The sequence below is a fragment of the Phascolarctos cinereus genome, unplaced genomic scaffold (assembly GCF_003287225.1).
Source record: "Phascolarctos cinereus isolate Bilbo 61053 unplaced genomic scaffold, phaCin_HiC Scaffold_726;HRSCAF=1367, whole genome shotgun sequence".
NCBI classification, from domain to species: Eukaryota; Metazoa; Chordata; class Mammalia; order Diprotodontia; family Phascolarctidae; genus Phascolarctos; species Phascolarctos cinereus.
In genome coordinates, this window is record NW_027556098.1 from 220,539,123 (window position 1) to 220,553,568 (window position 14,446).

General features: G+C 39.4%; 1 protein-coding gene across 2 annotated transcripts in view; it reads right to left on the reverse strand.

Moving 5' to 3' along the window:
• NOSTRIN (nitric oxide synthase trafficking) overlaps positions 1-14,446 on the reverse strand; it is an 87,522-nt gene that overhangs the window by 4,826 nt on the left and 68,250 nt on the right. For both annotated transcript variants that reach the window (XM_020990911.2, XM_020990909.2), the window contains 3 exons: positions 12,839-12,964; positions 9,373-9,490; positions 5,999-6,088 (listed from right to left, as the gene is read on the reverse strand). In XM_020990911.2, coding sequence (XP_020846570.1) covers positions 5,999-6,088; positions 9,373-9,490; positions 12,839-12,964 — 334 coding nt within the window. The remainder of the gene's footprint in view (positions 1-5,998; positions 6,089-9,372; positions 9,491-12,838; positions 12,965-14,446) is intronic.

Genomic DNA, 14,446 nt, shown 5'->3' on the forward strand with positions numbered 1-14,446 from the left:
TACTTCACAGCTCTTCCACACAGACATAGAAAGTGTATCATATGAGGTCTTGGTCAGGAAATCCAAGAAAAAAATCAAAATGAGTCATTTTTCCAGCCCAGATGAGAATGGGGAGATGAAGAGGTCTTTGGACACTGGAGAATAGGTCTAGCCAGAAATGGCTGTATGGAACATTCTAGAGCAGCAGAGGACAGTACACCAAGGAAAGAGGAAGGAGTATTTCTTTCTGGTTTTGTATGCCCAGCACCTACTATAGAACCTTGCATATAATAGGTCTTAATAAGTTATTTTATTGATAAGTCTCCTGTTTAACTGCCTGTTGCTTTGAATTAATGTGTAATTTATTTTGGGCTGGAAAAGGGGAACATTGGACAGGAGCTCATGAACTATTGTTTAGAAGAGATGTTGATATAAAGGGTACTTTGAACTAGGGCAGGGGTGGGGAACCTTCGGCCTTGAAGCCACACATGGCCTTCTAGGTCCTTGGCCTTTTGACTGAGTCCAAATTTTATAGAACAATTCCTTTTATTAAGGGGATTTGTTCTGTGAAGTTTGGATTCAGTCAAAGGGCCACACCTGAGGACCTAGAGGGCCACATATGGCCTCGAGGTGGCAGGTTTCCCACCTCTGAACTAGGGTATAGCTTTGGGGGGATGTTGGACTACATATAAAAATAAAACTATTAAACAACTGAAAGTTAGGTAGCTTTCAATTAAACACAAAATTAAAATGACTTTTTTTTTTTTGTCTAGGCAGTGGGGTTAAGTGACTTGCCCAGGGTCACATAGCTAGTAAGTGTCAAGTGTCTGAGCCCAGATTTGAGCTCAGGTCCTCCTGACTCCAGGGTTGGTGCTCTATCCACTGCTCCACCTAGCTGCCCCCAAAATGACTTCTTTAGAGTACTAGTTAAAGCAAACAGAACCAATAAGACATTTACTTCACCAATTTTTAATTATTCCATAATAGTAGATTGTATTTAGACAAATGTTGGAGGTAATACATGGACACAAATACGCTGTTGATGGAATTAGAATTTGGTCCAGCCATTCTGGGAAGCAATTTGCTTTTGTTTTTTCAAAATGTATTATTTATTTTTTAACATTTAGAAAAAAATGAGCTCCAAATTTACTCCCTCCCTCCCATTCCTCCTCTACCCATTGAGAAGGCAATTAATTATACATGTGAAATCACACAAAACATATTTCTATATTAGCCATATTGGGAAGGGGGGATAAGAAAAATAAGTGAAAAAAATCTGCTTCAATCTGCACTTAGAGTTCATTGGTTCTCTCTCTATAGGCATATAGCATTTTTCATAATAGGTCCTTTGGAATTGTCTTTGATCATTGTATTGATCCAGGTAGTCTTTCACAATTGATCATCATTACAGTATTGGTGTTACAGTGTACGATGATCTCCTGGTTCTGTCTGAAAAGCAATTTGGAAAGATGCCAAGAAAGTGACCAAGCTGTGCATCTCCTTTGACCCAGCTATATCTAACTCGGCCAATTCCCTAGAGAAATCAAAGACGGAGGAAAAAGATCTTTAGGTACAAATACATTTATAGCAGCTCTTTTCCTGGTGTCCAACTACTGGAAACTAAAAGGGTCTCGTTCTATTGGGGAATGGCTTGAATGTAATGAAATATTATGGTGCGGTAAGAAATGATAGGGCTGCTAGGTGGCACAATGATTCTAGCTGTGTGACCCTGGGCAAGTCATTTAACCCTGTTTGCCTCAGTTTCCTCATCTGTAAAATAAGCTGGAGAAGGAAACAGCAAACCCACTCCAGAAAAACCCAGATGAGGTCATGAAGAGTCTGACAACTCAAACAACCGAAAAAAGAAATGATAAAATGGACGATTTCGGAGGAAAGCCCATAGGAAGACCTTTATGAATTGATGTAGAGCAAGGTGTGCAGAGCTAGGAAAACAATGTATGCGGTGATAATATTATAGAAAAAAAATTCTTGGAAATATTTTAGAACTTTGATCAGAGCAATAATAAATAATAAATCATGAGTCCAAACCTGCCACTCACCTCTGGACAGAGAAGTAAATTTAAAATGAAGAAACTAATTTTCAGACATGGCTAATATGGGAAGTTGTTTTCCTAGACTGTGCAGATAGTTAGGGTGGGAGGGGGAGAAGAGGTAGTCAGAGGAAGGAATGAGCGTTTATAAAACACTTCCTATATGTCATGGGGTATGCTAACTACTTTACAAATATTATCTCATTTGGTCCTCACAACAACATAGGGAAGTATCCTCATTTTACAGCTAAGTAAACTGGGTTATTCGGATGGCTTGCCCAAGGTCACAGAGCTGGTAAGTGTCTGAGGTCACATTTGAATTCAGGTCTTCCTGACTGTAGATGAAACACTCTTTCCACTATACCACCTAGCTGTCTGAGGGACAGACTAATTATTTAAATGCTTATTAAAATATATGTATTTATAAATATATTTTAATTGTAAATCTAAACTTGTTATTAAATCTATTTAATAAATTAATTTTATTAGATTTATTAATTCAATTAATTAAAATATTATTAAATCTATTTAATATAAATTTAAATAAATCATATAAATATATTTAATCCAAACTTTAATTAATTCAGAATAATTTAAAATAATTGAATTTTCTATCATTATAAAATATATTCTACATATTAGGCATAATCATGCCACCTGTAAACACATACAAGTTTCTCAAGGGCCCAGATAATTTAGTTTTCTCTTCACATTCCTACCCATTCACATAGTACCTAGCACGTCATGGAGGCTTAATGTTTGTTGAGTCAAATTAATAGACTTTATTAGGCTACTTATTTTTTCACTTCTGCATTTTCCTATCTCTTGTGGTAAGAAAAAGCCTTTTAACAATAAGATCTCACGTCTATATAGCACTTTATGTCTTGCAAAATAGCTTCTTCACAGCAATTTCTTGAGATAGGTAGTTAAAGTCTTATCAAATTCCATTTTACAGATGAGGAAACTGAGGCTTCAAGAGGTTAACTCTCTTGCCTGGAGTCTCAATCCTGCCGAGTGTCAGAGCTAGGACTCAAGCTAAGTTTTCTGGCACCAAGCCTGGTCATGGTTTTCTTTGTGGCTGTTCCTTGTTAGTCAGCCATCAGTCATTCTACTGAGGTGTATTATTTATTTTTTCCTGTCCACAATGAGAGGTGTGTGTTTATTAGTCAAGCTGCCACCCCTGCCGAAGATTTTCTGCTGCTTTTCCTGTTTCTTGATAAGGTGATTCCCAGCCTTTCTTCCCCTCAGTTCCCCAGGAGTCTTTCTTCCTCAGATAGCTGGGGTAGGGGGGAGTAACCAGGCCTTGCCAGTGGCAGCTGTGAAAACCTTGTTGCAACTTTCACTGTTCAGAGTAACCGGTCCCCCATTAGGAGCACTCACTTGAATTTTTGCTCTTAGGCATGGGCAGATAGGATTATATAATTGACAAAATTGACATATTTGGTTACAAAGATAAAAAAAAAAACTCCGAAGCAAAACAAAAACTAATGATCAAATAGCCCCCATGGATTGTTTCCTTTGGCCAGCTGCCAGCAAATGAATCTGGTCTTGGTTTATTAAAAGTGTTGTGAACCAAGTTTAAAGTAACAGGACATCTTGCAAGAAAACAGGAAATCAACAGGTTAACAGAATTATCAGGAAAATGCATAGCACAGGCTGGGAGACAGGAAACCCTGATTTAGCTCAAACAAAGATAAATATAGTTTGGGAAAAGTCTCTTATCCTTTATGTCCCTGCATCCTTACATAGAGGACCAGGCTACCATGACTAATTCTTATTCCAGAGAATCCATGATGAAGAATGCTACCCACATCACCACAGAGGTGATGGACTGATATGCAGAATGAGACACATTCTGGGACTGGTGAATGAGGAAATCCGCTTTGCTTAACTATGCATATTTGTTACAAAGGGTTTGTTTTTGGTTTTTGGTGGGGTAAAAGAGAGAAAAAAATATATGCTTGATAACTGAAAAAAAATTTTTTTCCAAAAAGCCCGTAGCCAGCACTTCATGCTTTCTTACTTCACTTTATCATTTGAGCTTCATGATAGGTCTCATGCACAATCATCTTTCTGTTCTACTATGTACATGGAAATACCAATTTTATTTTAATTTTAAAATAAAATTTAAAAAGAAAAAAAAAGTTGGTGATCTGAGGAAAAAAGAGAAAAAGAAAGATGAACCCCAGACCAATAGAAATAATTCATCCCAACTCATACAGATACTAAGAGGTAGATCCAGGAGAGAGCCAGGCATCCTGACTCCCAGGAGTCCTTTGTACATACAGCTGCCTCCCCACCCTCAGAGAACATTCTGAGGGTCAAATGTCTGTTCTTTGTAAAGTCAATAATCCTGTTTCAATTCAACAACTGTTTATCAAGTGTGTACTATGTGTAAAACATAGTGCTAAGCACCAAATGTGATACCAAGAGGAAGGAAACTCACAGTCTTCCCCTGACAATCTAGCTTGCTAAAGAAACAGTATTAATTCCAAGATCTATAAGAGATGATGTTTCTAAGTCTCTAATAACACCTTTCCCTTCATCAGAGAAACACTGTGGAAACCTGCACCATTAGCCAGACAGTAACCTTGGCCTGACCAGAGCAAACATGGTGCAGGGTCTTCTTCCCTGTGTGGCTGCAAGAGTCATCTTAGTTTGACCTGGACCCTTGGAGCCATTTTTCATTCATCAAAAGCCTTCCTCTACCACCTAATGGCCCCACTATGTGAGACAGCAGAATATTTAAAGAAAGCACAGGCCTGCCATGTCCTCTCTTGCTGCTTTTACATTGGCCATTTCCCATCCTGGAATGCACTCTCTCCTTCTGCTAATCAGAGTCCCTTCCTTCCTCCAAGACTCGGCACAAACAGCACCTTCTGTAGGGAGTCTTTCCTGAGTGCACTGTGCCCCACCCCTACCAACCTCTAGTGCCCTCCCTCCATAAACTACCCTCTATTCATTTTTGTAGCTCTGGGTAATTCACTTAACCTCCCTCAGCCTCAATTTCCCCATGGATGAAATGGAGATAATAATAGCATTTACTTTTCAGGGTGATTTTGAGGATTAAATGAGATGTGTGTGTGTGTGTGTGTGTGTGTGTGTGTGCGCACACGCGCACGTGTGTGTGTAAAGAACAAAGAAAATAATCACAGTAATAATAGATTTTTGTAAAATACTCTAAAGTTTTCATATATATGTGTGTGTATGTATACACATATATGTACAATATGTACACACACACACACACACACACACACACACATTTTGACTTCCCTGATACAAAGTAGACTCCATGAAGGCAGGAACTGATTCAGTTTTCTCTTTGTATCCATAGCACTCAACGTATTGCCTGGCACACAGTAGGGACTTAATGTTTGATTGTTGATTGATTATTCTTCACCCCCTTTAAGGCAGATTTAGCCCACTACAGAATACCTACGTGAAACTTTGTATGCCAAATTAAAATCTTAAATGGTGGCAGGCAGTAGAAAATTCGTAGGCTTTGGAATCGGGAGACATGGGCTTTACCCTTGACTCTGTCATTAACTAGCCATTTTGCCTTGGATGAATCACTTTCTAGGTTTCCTAGGCCTTTTCAGGCCTTTCTTCCTTTCTAAAATGAAGGATTTTAATGAGGGTCCCTTTTCACTCTGACATTTTAGAAGCCTAAGATCCTGGAAGCTCCCATACATAAAGCATATTAAATTCCTGAGATTGACCACCAAACACAGGAAATACTAATTCACTGAATGGCCTTCACCAGATTCCTTTTCCTTCATGAGCTTAAAGTTTTATCCTCTGAAAGGTGGGGTTACCAAATTTGCACTGACTTCATGAGGCAGTCATGAATCATAGCAGATAATGAGCACTGCCTGAGCATGTAATTAAGACAAAGAGAGGTTCTTTGCTGATGGAGTTGTTATTTAAAATAGAGAAAGGCCTCTCAACACTTAAAGGTTTCTTACCTTTTTCCAAATTTAACTCATCATCTCGTCTGGCTTGAAATGGATATAAGGCTTTGCACGTACCATTACCATGACTGGTGATACCTGAAGCTAGAAATACATTAATTTGTAATTACTACAAGGTTTCATTAGATACAGAGAAAAATAGTGGAAATATGTGTAGTTAAATTACAGCATTTGATAAGCTTTCAGCCAGTCCAATCCCACTGCTGCGACCTCACTTTGTTCTTATAGTCTTGACGCTTGACCCTATGGAGTTGACTTTGAATCACTTGCCTCTCTGTCTCATAACTGCTTAAGCCTTATCAAACCCCACCCTTCCTCACTTTCTTGGCTCCTACTCTCCCGCAACTAGACAGGGAAGGAAGAAAGCATTCAACTACCTAGAGCATTAGGATCCTTTAAAAATTTATATCATCTAATCTGGGCTCTCACTGCATGGTGAATCTTCTTTCTGCTAACATGCTCTTAGTAGAGTTGCTCTCTTCAAGACTTCTATACCACTCTTTTTTGGTAGAAGATCTCTCCTTCAGCCTTAATTAAAAAAAAATCAAGGCAGTCCATTCCTTTTTGCATTTCCTACTCCGTTTCCTCAAAACTGAATCTCCACTGTTCCTCATTGTCTCCTCCTTTGTCCTAGTCTCTGAGAAAGAGATGACCTGTCCTTTTGCAAAGGACAACCCCTTTTCCTGTGTCACTCAAGCCACTCACTATCTTCTGTCTCCTCCAGATCCTTCCCCCTTCCATCATTCTCTCTGTTTCTGTCTCTGTCTGTCTGTCTGTCTGTCTCTCTCTCTCTCTCTCTCTCTCATTTTCAATATTTTTTTTTTATCTACTGGATCTTTCCACACTATCTACAAGCATGCCCAAGTCTTCCCTATGCTTTAAGAACCTTCACTTGACCTCACCATCCTTTCCAAGTTACTATCCTACATGTCTTCTCCCTTTCATAGCCAAATGCCTAGAAAAAGCCATTTATTCTTGTTGCCTACACTTTTTATATTGCTGCTCACTTTTTAACTCTTTGCAGTCTGGCTTCCAAGTCTAGCATTTGACTAAAATTGTTATCTCCAAGTTTACCAATGATTCTTTTTTTTTTTTGTTAGTGAGGCAATTGGGGTTAAGTGACTTGCCCAGAGTCACACAGCTAGTAAGTATTATGTGTCTGAGGCCGGATTTGAACTCAGGTCCTCCTGACTCCAGGGCTGGTGCTCTATCCACTGTGCCATCTAGCTGCCCTGCCAATGACTCTTTAACTGCTCTATCTCATAGTTTTTCTCAATCTTTTTTCTACTGAGCTTCTCTTTGGCTTTTGACATTGTCTACCTAAACCCACCTTCAGCCCTACAATAACCTCAAGTCAAAGTGACTTCTTTTAAAATCCACTCTCTTAGTTCTTACCTTGTCTGACCACTCATTCTCAGTTTCCTTTTTTGGATCACCATCTCTCTCCTGTCTCCTTATTATGGCCACCCCTGAGTCTTTGTTCTGGACCCTCTTCTTTTTCTGTCTTCATGATTGCATTCCTTTTCCTATGTCGAATCATCATTTCTGTGCAAATGACTTCTAAATCTATAGATTTATCCCTAACATTTCTTATGAATTCCAAGCCTAAATCACCAATCAACTGCTAGGTAGTCTCCACCTAGATATTCTGTAGACATCTCAAACTCAGCATGTCCAAGATGATGTTTATCATTCTCCCCTACCCTCAAAATATTTGTAAAATTTCCTTATTTCTCTTGAGGATACCACCATCCTTCTAGGCCATAACTTCAGAGTAATTTTTTAACTCTTTCTTCCCTCTCATCCCTCATATCCAATCAGCTGCCAAGCCTTATTGAGTCTATCGCCACATTATCTCTCACCTCTGTCCCTTTCTCCCCACCCCCTACTCATACTGGTGCCCTAATTTAGGGGCTCATCACCATTCATCTGGATTATTGCAATAACCTCCTTATTTGTTTCTCATATTTCAGTCCCTCTCTTATTTCTGTAGCTGCCAGTATCATCTTCCTCAGTCACAGATTGTGCACCTCTCCCTCCCCTGCTCAAAAATCTTCAGTGACTTCCCATTACCTCCAAGGTAAAATACAAATTCAATAGCCAGGTACTTAAGCTTCTCTAAAATCTGGTTCCATTCAGAATTATTTCTTATTCCTCCTCTTTATACTATAGATGGTCCAATCACTGTTTGCTGAACTGGACATTCTAGTTCCCATTTTTTGCATAGGCTGTCCTGTATGCCTGGAATACATTTCTTCCTGATCTCTGCCTCTTAGAATCCTCAGCTTAGTTTCAACTCAAGAGACATCTTCATGAAGTTCTCCCTATTCCATGCAACTGTTAATATTCTCTTTCTCTTCCGATTTTCTTTTATTTATCTTGTAAGTATGTTGTGTCCCTCACTGTGAGGATTTAGGCTCTGTAAGGGTGCGATTTTGTTCTTCTCTTTGTACAATAGTATCTAGTGTGGTTCTTTGCACCCATTAGGGCCCTTAATAAGTATTTGTTGAATTGACTTAAAGGAAATTTGACAGTAGCCATAATTTTACAGCAGCTATTGTTCTAAGGTTTTAGTTTAATTTTACAGTAGCTATAATTTTATAACAGGTATAATGTTAAGGTTTTATAGTATGGAATTAAACTTTTAAAGACATATTTCCCACATTAACTCACTGTATATTGATTAGATAATTTGTATGTTGCTTACATGATTTCTCTAGGAAAGATAATCTAGTCATACCATAGGCTTGCATGAGGAAATGTCACAGGGCACATGACTTTCATTCGTGTTACTAGACAATGAATGGCATTGTTTTTCAGCCACTGTATCATGATGCTTTAGTGAATTGTGAAGATCTGAGTGTCTCACATGGTTCTATGTTTCTTCCTTTCCTTTTACCAACTTTTAGCCAGGAGAATAGAGGAAGGACTGTTGTTATAACCATAGTTTGAAGAAGAGAGAATGGCTGGTCTTTCTGTCTATCTATCTATCTATCTGGAAGAAGGTAGTTAGGAGGAAAGGATTGGCAGTTGTGGAGATAAGGGGTTATGTAGAGAATGTGTCCCATTGGCCTCAAATGTGGTTGAGACAAGATAGCATAGATAATTGTATTTCTCAAGCTGGGGACAGTCTTGGAGAGGGTTGTGGTGACTATAGCTGCAAAAACTCCTAACAGCTCTTGGATAATGTGGTGCTGGCAGTGGCAGTGACCACCACCCTCCCAGAAGGAGGTGCACATATCATATTGCGCACAAAGCTTGTGTATGGATATCACATATTTTTCTGGCATTAACCCCTCTCTTTGACGTGGATATATGTAGCATTGATTTTAGCCAGTAATCAATTTAGGGATTAGATATAAAGTTACCTAAGGATGGAGATTCCGATTTATTTGACTGTTCACTGGAAGATGCTCTTGTCACAACATTCTCTAATCTCTTCATCATAAAAGGACGTGATATTTTTACTGAACTATGAATCTGGTCCTGTTAATAAAAAATAACAAATATAAAATGTGATTATTTATTGTCATCATAAACTTGACCATTAAACAAAAATAACAATTCAAAGGAATTTTCCCAGCAATTTATGCACTATTCCTTAGGGTATTATTATTAATAATAATAGCTAGCACTTATTGGCATAAAGTTTTCAAAGTGCTTAACATGTTCTCTCATTTCACGCACATATCTAATGTTCACAACAACCCTATGAAGTAGGTGCTACTGTCATCTTCATTTTACAGATGAGGAAACTGAAGCAGAGAGAAGCTAAGTGACTTGTCCAGGATTACCTAGCTAGTGTTTCAGAAAGGATTTGAACTCAGGTCTTCCGAACTCCAGATCTGATATTTTATCCACTGGGCTACCTCTCATGTAAAAATACTATGTTCATTATATTACTGAATGATGCTATGGAATTTTTCTCCTGTTATTATAACTCCAGAATTCCCACAATTACATCATTTTACAACCAATGTTCATAACTCTAATCTCCAGGTGAAACCTACAAAATCTTAATATGTTTATTACAAATTCAGCCTTAAAAGGTTTTAAGTAAGTCTAAAGTATTGTGAGTATATCCAAATGATTGAGGGTAATACACAGATCGTGGGCAGCACAAAAAGGAAAATTATTACCTTGGAATAAGTGTTCACACTATAGTCACAGTGCTTTTTTCCAATATGTACTAGAAAGAGGCATCCGGGGGCGGCTAGGTGGCGCAGTGGATACAGCACCGGCCCTTAAGTCAGGAGGACCTGAGTTCAAATCAGGCCTCAGACCAAACACTTGACACTTACTAGCTGTGTGACCCTGGGCAAGTTACTTAACCCCAATTGCCTAAAAAGAAAAAAAAAAGAGGCATCCAGGTGGCACAGTGGGGAGAACATGGGATTTGGAATCAGAAAGTTGCTGTTCAGTTGTGTTCGACTCTTCATGACCCCATGGACCATGTCATGCCAATACTGGCCATGGGGCTTTCATGGCAAAGATAGTGGAGTGGTTTGCCATTTTCTTCTCCAGCTCATTTTACAAATGAGTGAACTAAGGCAAACAGGGTTAAGTGACTTGCTCAGGTTCATACAGCTAGTAAGTGTCTGGGGCTAGATTTGAACTCGGGTCTCCTTTTTTCATGCACAGTGCATGCAACTCTAGATAGTTAAATCTGGCCTCAGATATTCACTAGCTGTGTGATCCAGGCCAAGTCACCCTATCTCTGCCTCAGTTTCCTCAGCTAAAAAACAGGGATAATAATAGCACCCACCTTCCAGGGCTGTTGTGAGGATCCAATGAGATAATATTTGTAAAGTACTTTGCAAATATCAAAATGCCATATAAACGCTAGCTATTATTATTAAGAGAACATTGAGAGATAACCACCCATGCTATGATCATAGGCTTTTTGTCAGTCTTTGGGCTAATCACCGAGACAAGAAGAGTAATTTTTACATCGTATAAGGATATGTAATATGTTGTTGTTGTTTCTCCTTTGTGTTCAAAGAGGACCAGTGACATCACAGATGATGTCTTGACTTGCACGTAAATTGGATTTAAGCGTGGGATAGTTGCACAGTTGTCAGCCTCGTTCTCTCTTCCAGAGTCATCGAAGTCCAGTGGCGAGATAAAAATCAAGATGGCCGGCAATGGCCCAGGATACTGTGTCTTCAATGTCTGACCAAGCTCTAAGTGCTCCACAGCTCCTGCTTCAGCCACCTTCAGGGCCCTTGGAACAAATTGTTCTCATCCTCCCATTCCACCAAGAGAAGTCTTCACATCCTGGGGTAGACATCCCCCTAACTCACCAACAGGTTTGAGGCCTGTCAGTTACCCTCAACCTGGCTTAGCCTATCTGCCCAGATAGCTTGCCGGGGTGTGGCCTCTGCCATGTTCTAGCTTCTTGGAGTCATGGGTGAGAGTTGGGTGACAGGTGGACAACAAAGAGGAATGAGCAGCCTTGAAAAAGGATTTGGCAACCCCTCACACCAGAGGTGCTAATCCTCCCATAGACCCCAATATGTTTATATAAAAGCACTGCACAGCTATATTACATACATGTATTTAGGTGCCACCTTCCACCAAAGTCTTCTTCCAGTACCTCATTGTGGTATGGAGATGACCCTGCAATCTCAGAGTCTAACTTAGCTGACCATAAGCTCTGGCAAGATGCTTATCAAGCTGAAAAGGCTTTGAGTACGGACCTGGAAATAGACTTTGTTGAAGACCACTCTAGTTAAGAGTTGAGTTAATAATCAACAGAAGGTTTCCAATAATTGCTGAAATTGTCTCTTACAGAATGGAGGGGTTGTGAGTGGTTGAGGGTGTGAGAGTACCCACACTGATGAAAGCACAAATCTTTTCAAGTGTCAAAGTACTTATGTACGTAGGAAACCATGACATCTTAAAGTGACATATACACGTAAGTCTAACTAACTTGAATTGCTTAAATGATGATTCTTCACTTAGAATTGCATGCACTGTGCATGAAAAAATGTGTTCTAACTTAAGTCAGTTAATAGTGTAAACAAAATTTAAGGCAGGATTATTTAGCATTCTTAAGAGGAAACGTGGGCAAACCATTTTTAAACATCTAAAATAACTTAACACTACCAATTTGCTGCACCTGTGACACTAGTTGTGTGACTATGGCAAGTTACTCCTTGAGCCTCAGTTTCCTTATCTGTAAAAAAGGTATTGTTACACACAGTACCTACTCTGAGTAGAATAATGTGTGTAAAATGTTTTGTAAACCTTAAACGTCATCAAAATATCAGTTATTATTGTTAAAATGAATATATTCTTTTATCTGATTGTGAAAGTGGGTTCAGTAGGATTACTGCTTAGCAATAGTTTGTTGGTGGTAGTTGTTGTTACGCCTTGAAAGGAACAAAGCTGTAATAAAAACAAATGCTCTATCATCTGTGCACTTTGCACAGAGAGCACATAGTTCATGCAATATTTTCCACTCCATCCCATCCTCATTTATATTTTTAATTAACAAAGCTTAACTGTATAATAGATGGATAACAATTTCTTTTGTTGTGAAAATTGAAGTAAATTGATTCCTTTTTCTACTCAGTAATCTGAGCTTGTTCCCACTCCCAATGCCAATATACCATGACCTTGATCCCTCAGGGTCCATGATTCCCTCTCACCCTGTGATTCCATGAGCCACAGTGAATCAGTTCCTCCATTTCTATAAATGAGGGGGATAGTTTCATTCCTTGGTTGCCTATACGTTCACGCTGAATTAGCCACCCAGCAGCTCCATCGCCTGGACATTCCTTTAACACACTCCCACTAACCCGATGTTTATCCTAGGTGTAGCAGCCTTACCTTCTCCTTCCATGTAGAGATACAAGAGCTGCATGCATGTGTTGGTTTAGGCGTCTGTTCTAGGTCAGCCAGGACGGATGACAGTTTGAAGAAGTTGGCTTGCAGAAGGTCTAGCTTCAGGTTGGTCTGCAGGAATACCATTTAGTTACAAGAGTCCTGCTGATACCATGACATCATTTAGAGAATGAAAGAGGCATAGCGGTGCTTTCAAAAGTCAAGGGGATTTTTAGAAACGTGTGTGTTTAATTTGTCCATAATGGTACATTTTCATTGATCTTAGACATTTTTACTGTAGCTTTCCCCTGCCTATCCCACCACTATATCTACCATTGGCTAGAACCTTAAGGCAGCTAGGTGGCAGAGTGGATAGAGTGCCATGCCTGGAGTCAAGAAGACCTGAGTTCAAATCCAGCTTCAGACACTAGCTAGGTGACCTTGGGGAAGTCACTTAACCTCTGTTTGCCTCAGTGTGCTAAGTACTTTACAAATGTTATCTCATTTGATCCTCACAATACAGGTGCCATTTTTATCCCCCTTGTATATATGTGGAAACTGAGGCACATAGTAAATGCTATGAGAATGTTAGCTATTATTATAATTAAAACTGATCTTACAGTTTAAGGGCGCTACAGTTTCGTAGCCCTCTGAGGGGGACAAAAGAAAGGAAATACCCTATTTCTTACATTTTTATGTACTATCCCCAGAAATTAGGACAAACAATATGATGGATGATCAATAAATTGAATTGACCAAATTAAACAAGACAAACAGGGTTAGATGACTTGCCCAAGGTCAATATAGCTAGTAGGTCTATGGGGTCACAAAGGATCAGACAGAACTCAACTGAACAACAATAGTAATGAATGACCTGTGGTCTACTTTTGCAGTACATGATAGCAATTTGTGTTAGTCTTTGTTTTATAGTGAGTGAGATGCAGAGGTTATTGTTGTTTTGTTTCGTTTCCCAAAAAAAACATTAGGTTTGAGGAGGAGTGAATTGAAATGATCCTGACCCTGCAATAGCACCTCCACTGAGAGATACTCAAGCTCTGCAAAATGCATTAAAGGCACCCAGCCATAATATCTAACTGATTCCATCCTAGAATAATTGAAGCTGCTTTTATTTGGGTTTGAAAACAATAAAAACCTGCAGCTCCAGCAGCAGGGCCTCTTAGGCATATTAGATGTCATTAGGTATTATGCAAAGCAAGCAGAGTGGGCCAAGAGAAGACGGACTTGTGTGAAACTCTGCTACAATCTTTCCTTTTTCCATGAAGCCTTCCCAGAATAACCCCACCAAGCTCTAATCACTGGGAACACTCCAATCCTCCCACAGCACTAACACATCTGAATGTAGCTCCAATTAGTTTCCATTCCATAATTTCCTCAGAAATGATTCATAGGGAAATGGGTAGAAAACTGGGCTTCAAGTCAGTAAGACCTGGATTCAGGTGCTGCTTCTGATGCTCACTAGCTGTGTGACTCTGGACGAGTCTTTTCACTTCCCAATGCCCCAGTCAATACTCCAAGAATCTTATTTGCAGAAGAGTTACCAGGAGGGAATTTTCTCACGGGGCAGCTCCCTACCCTAGTGAAATCCAGGTTCAA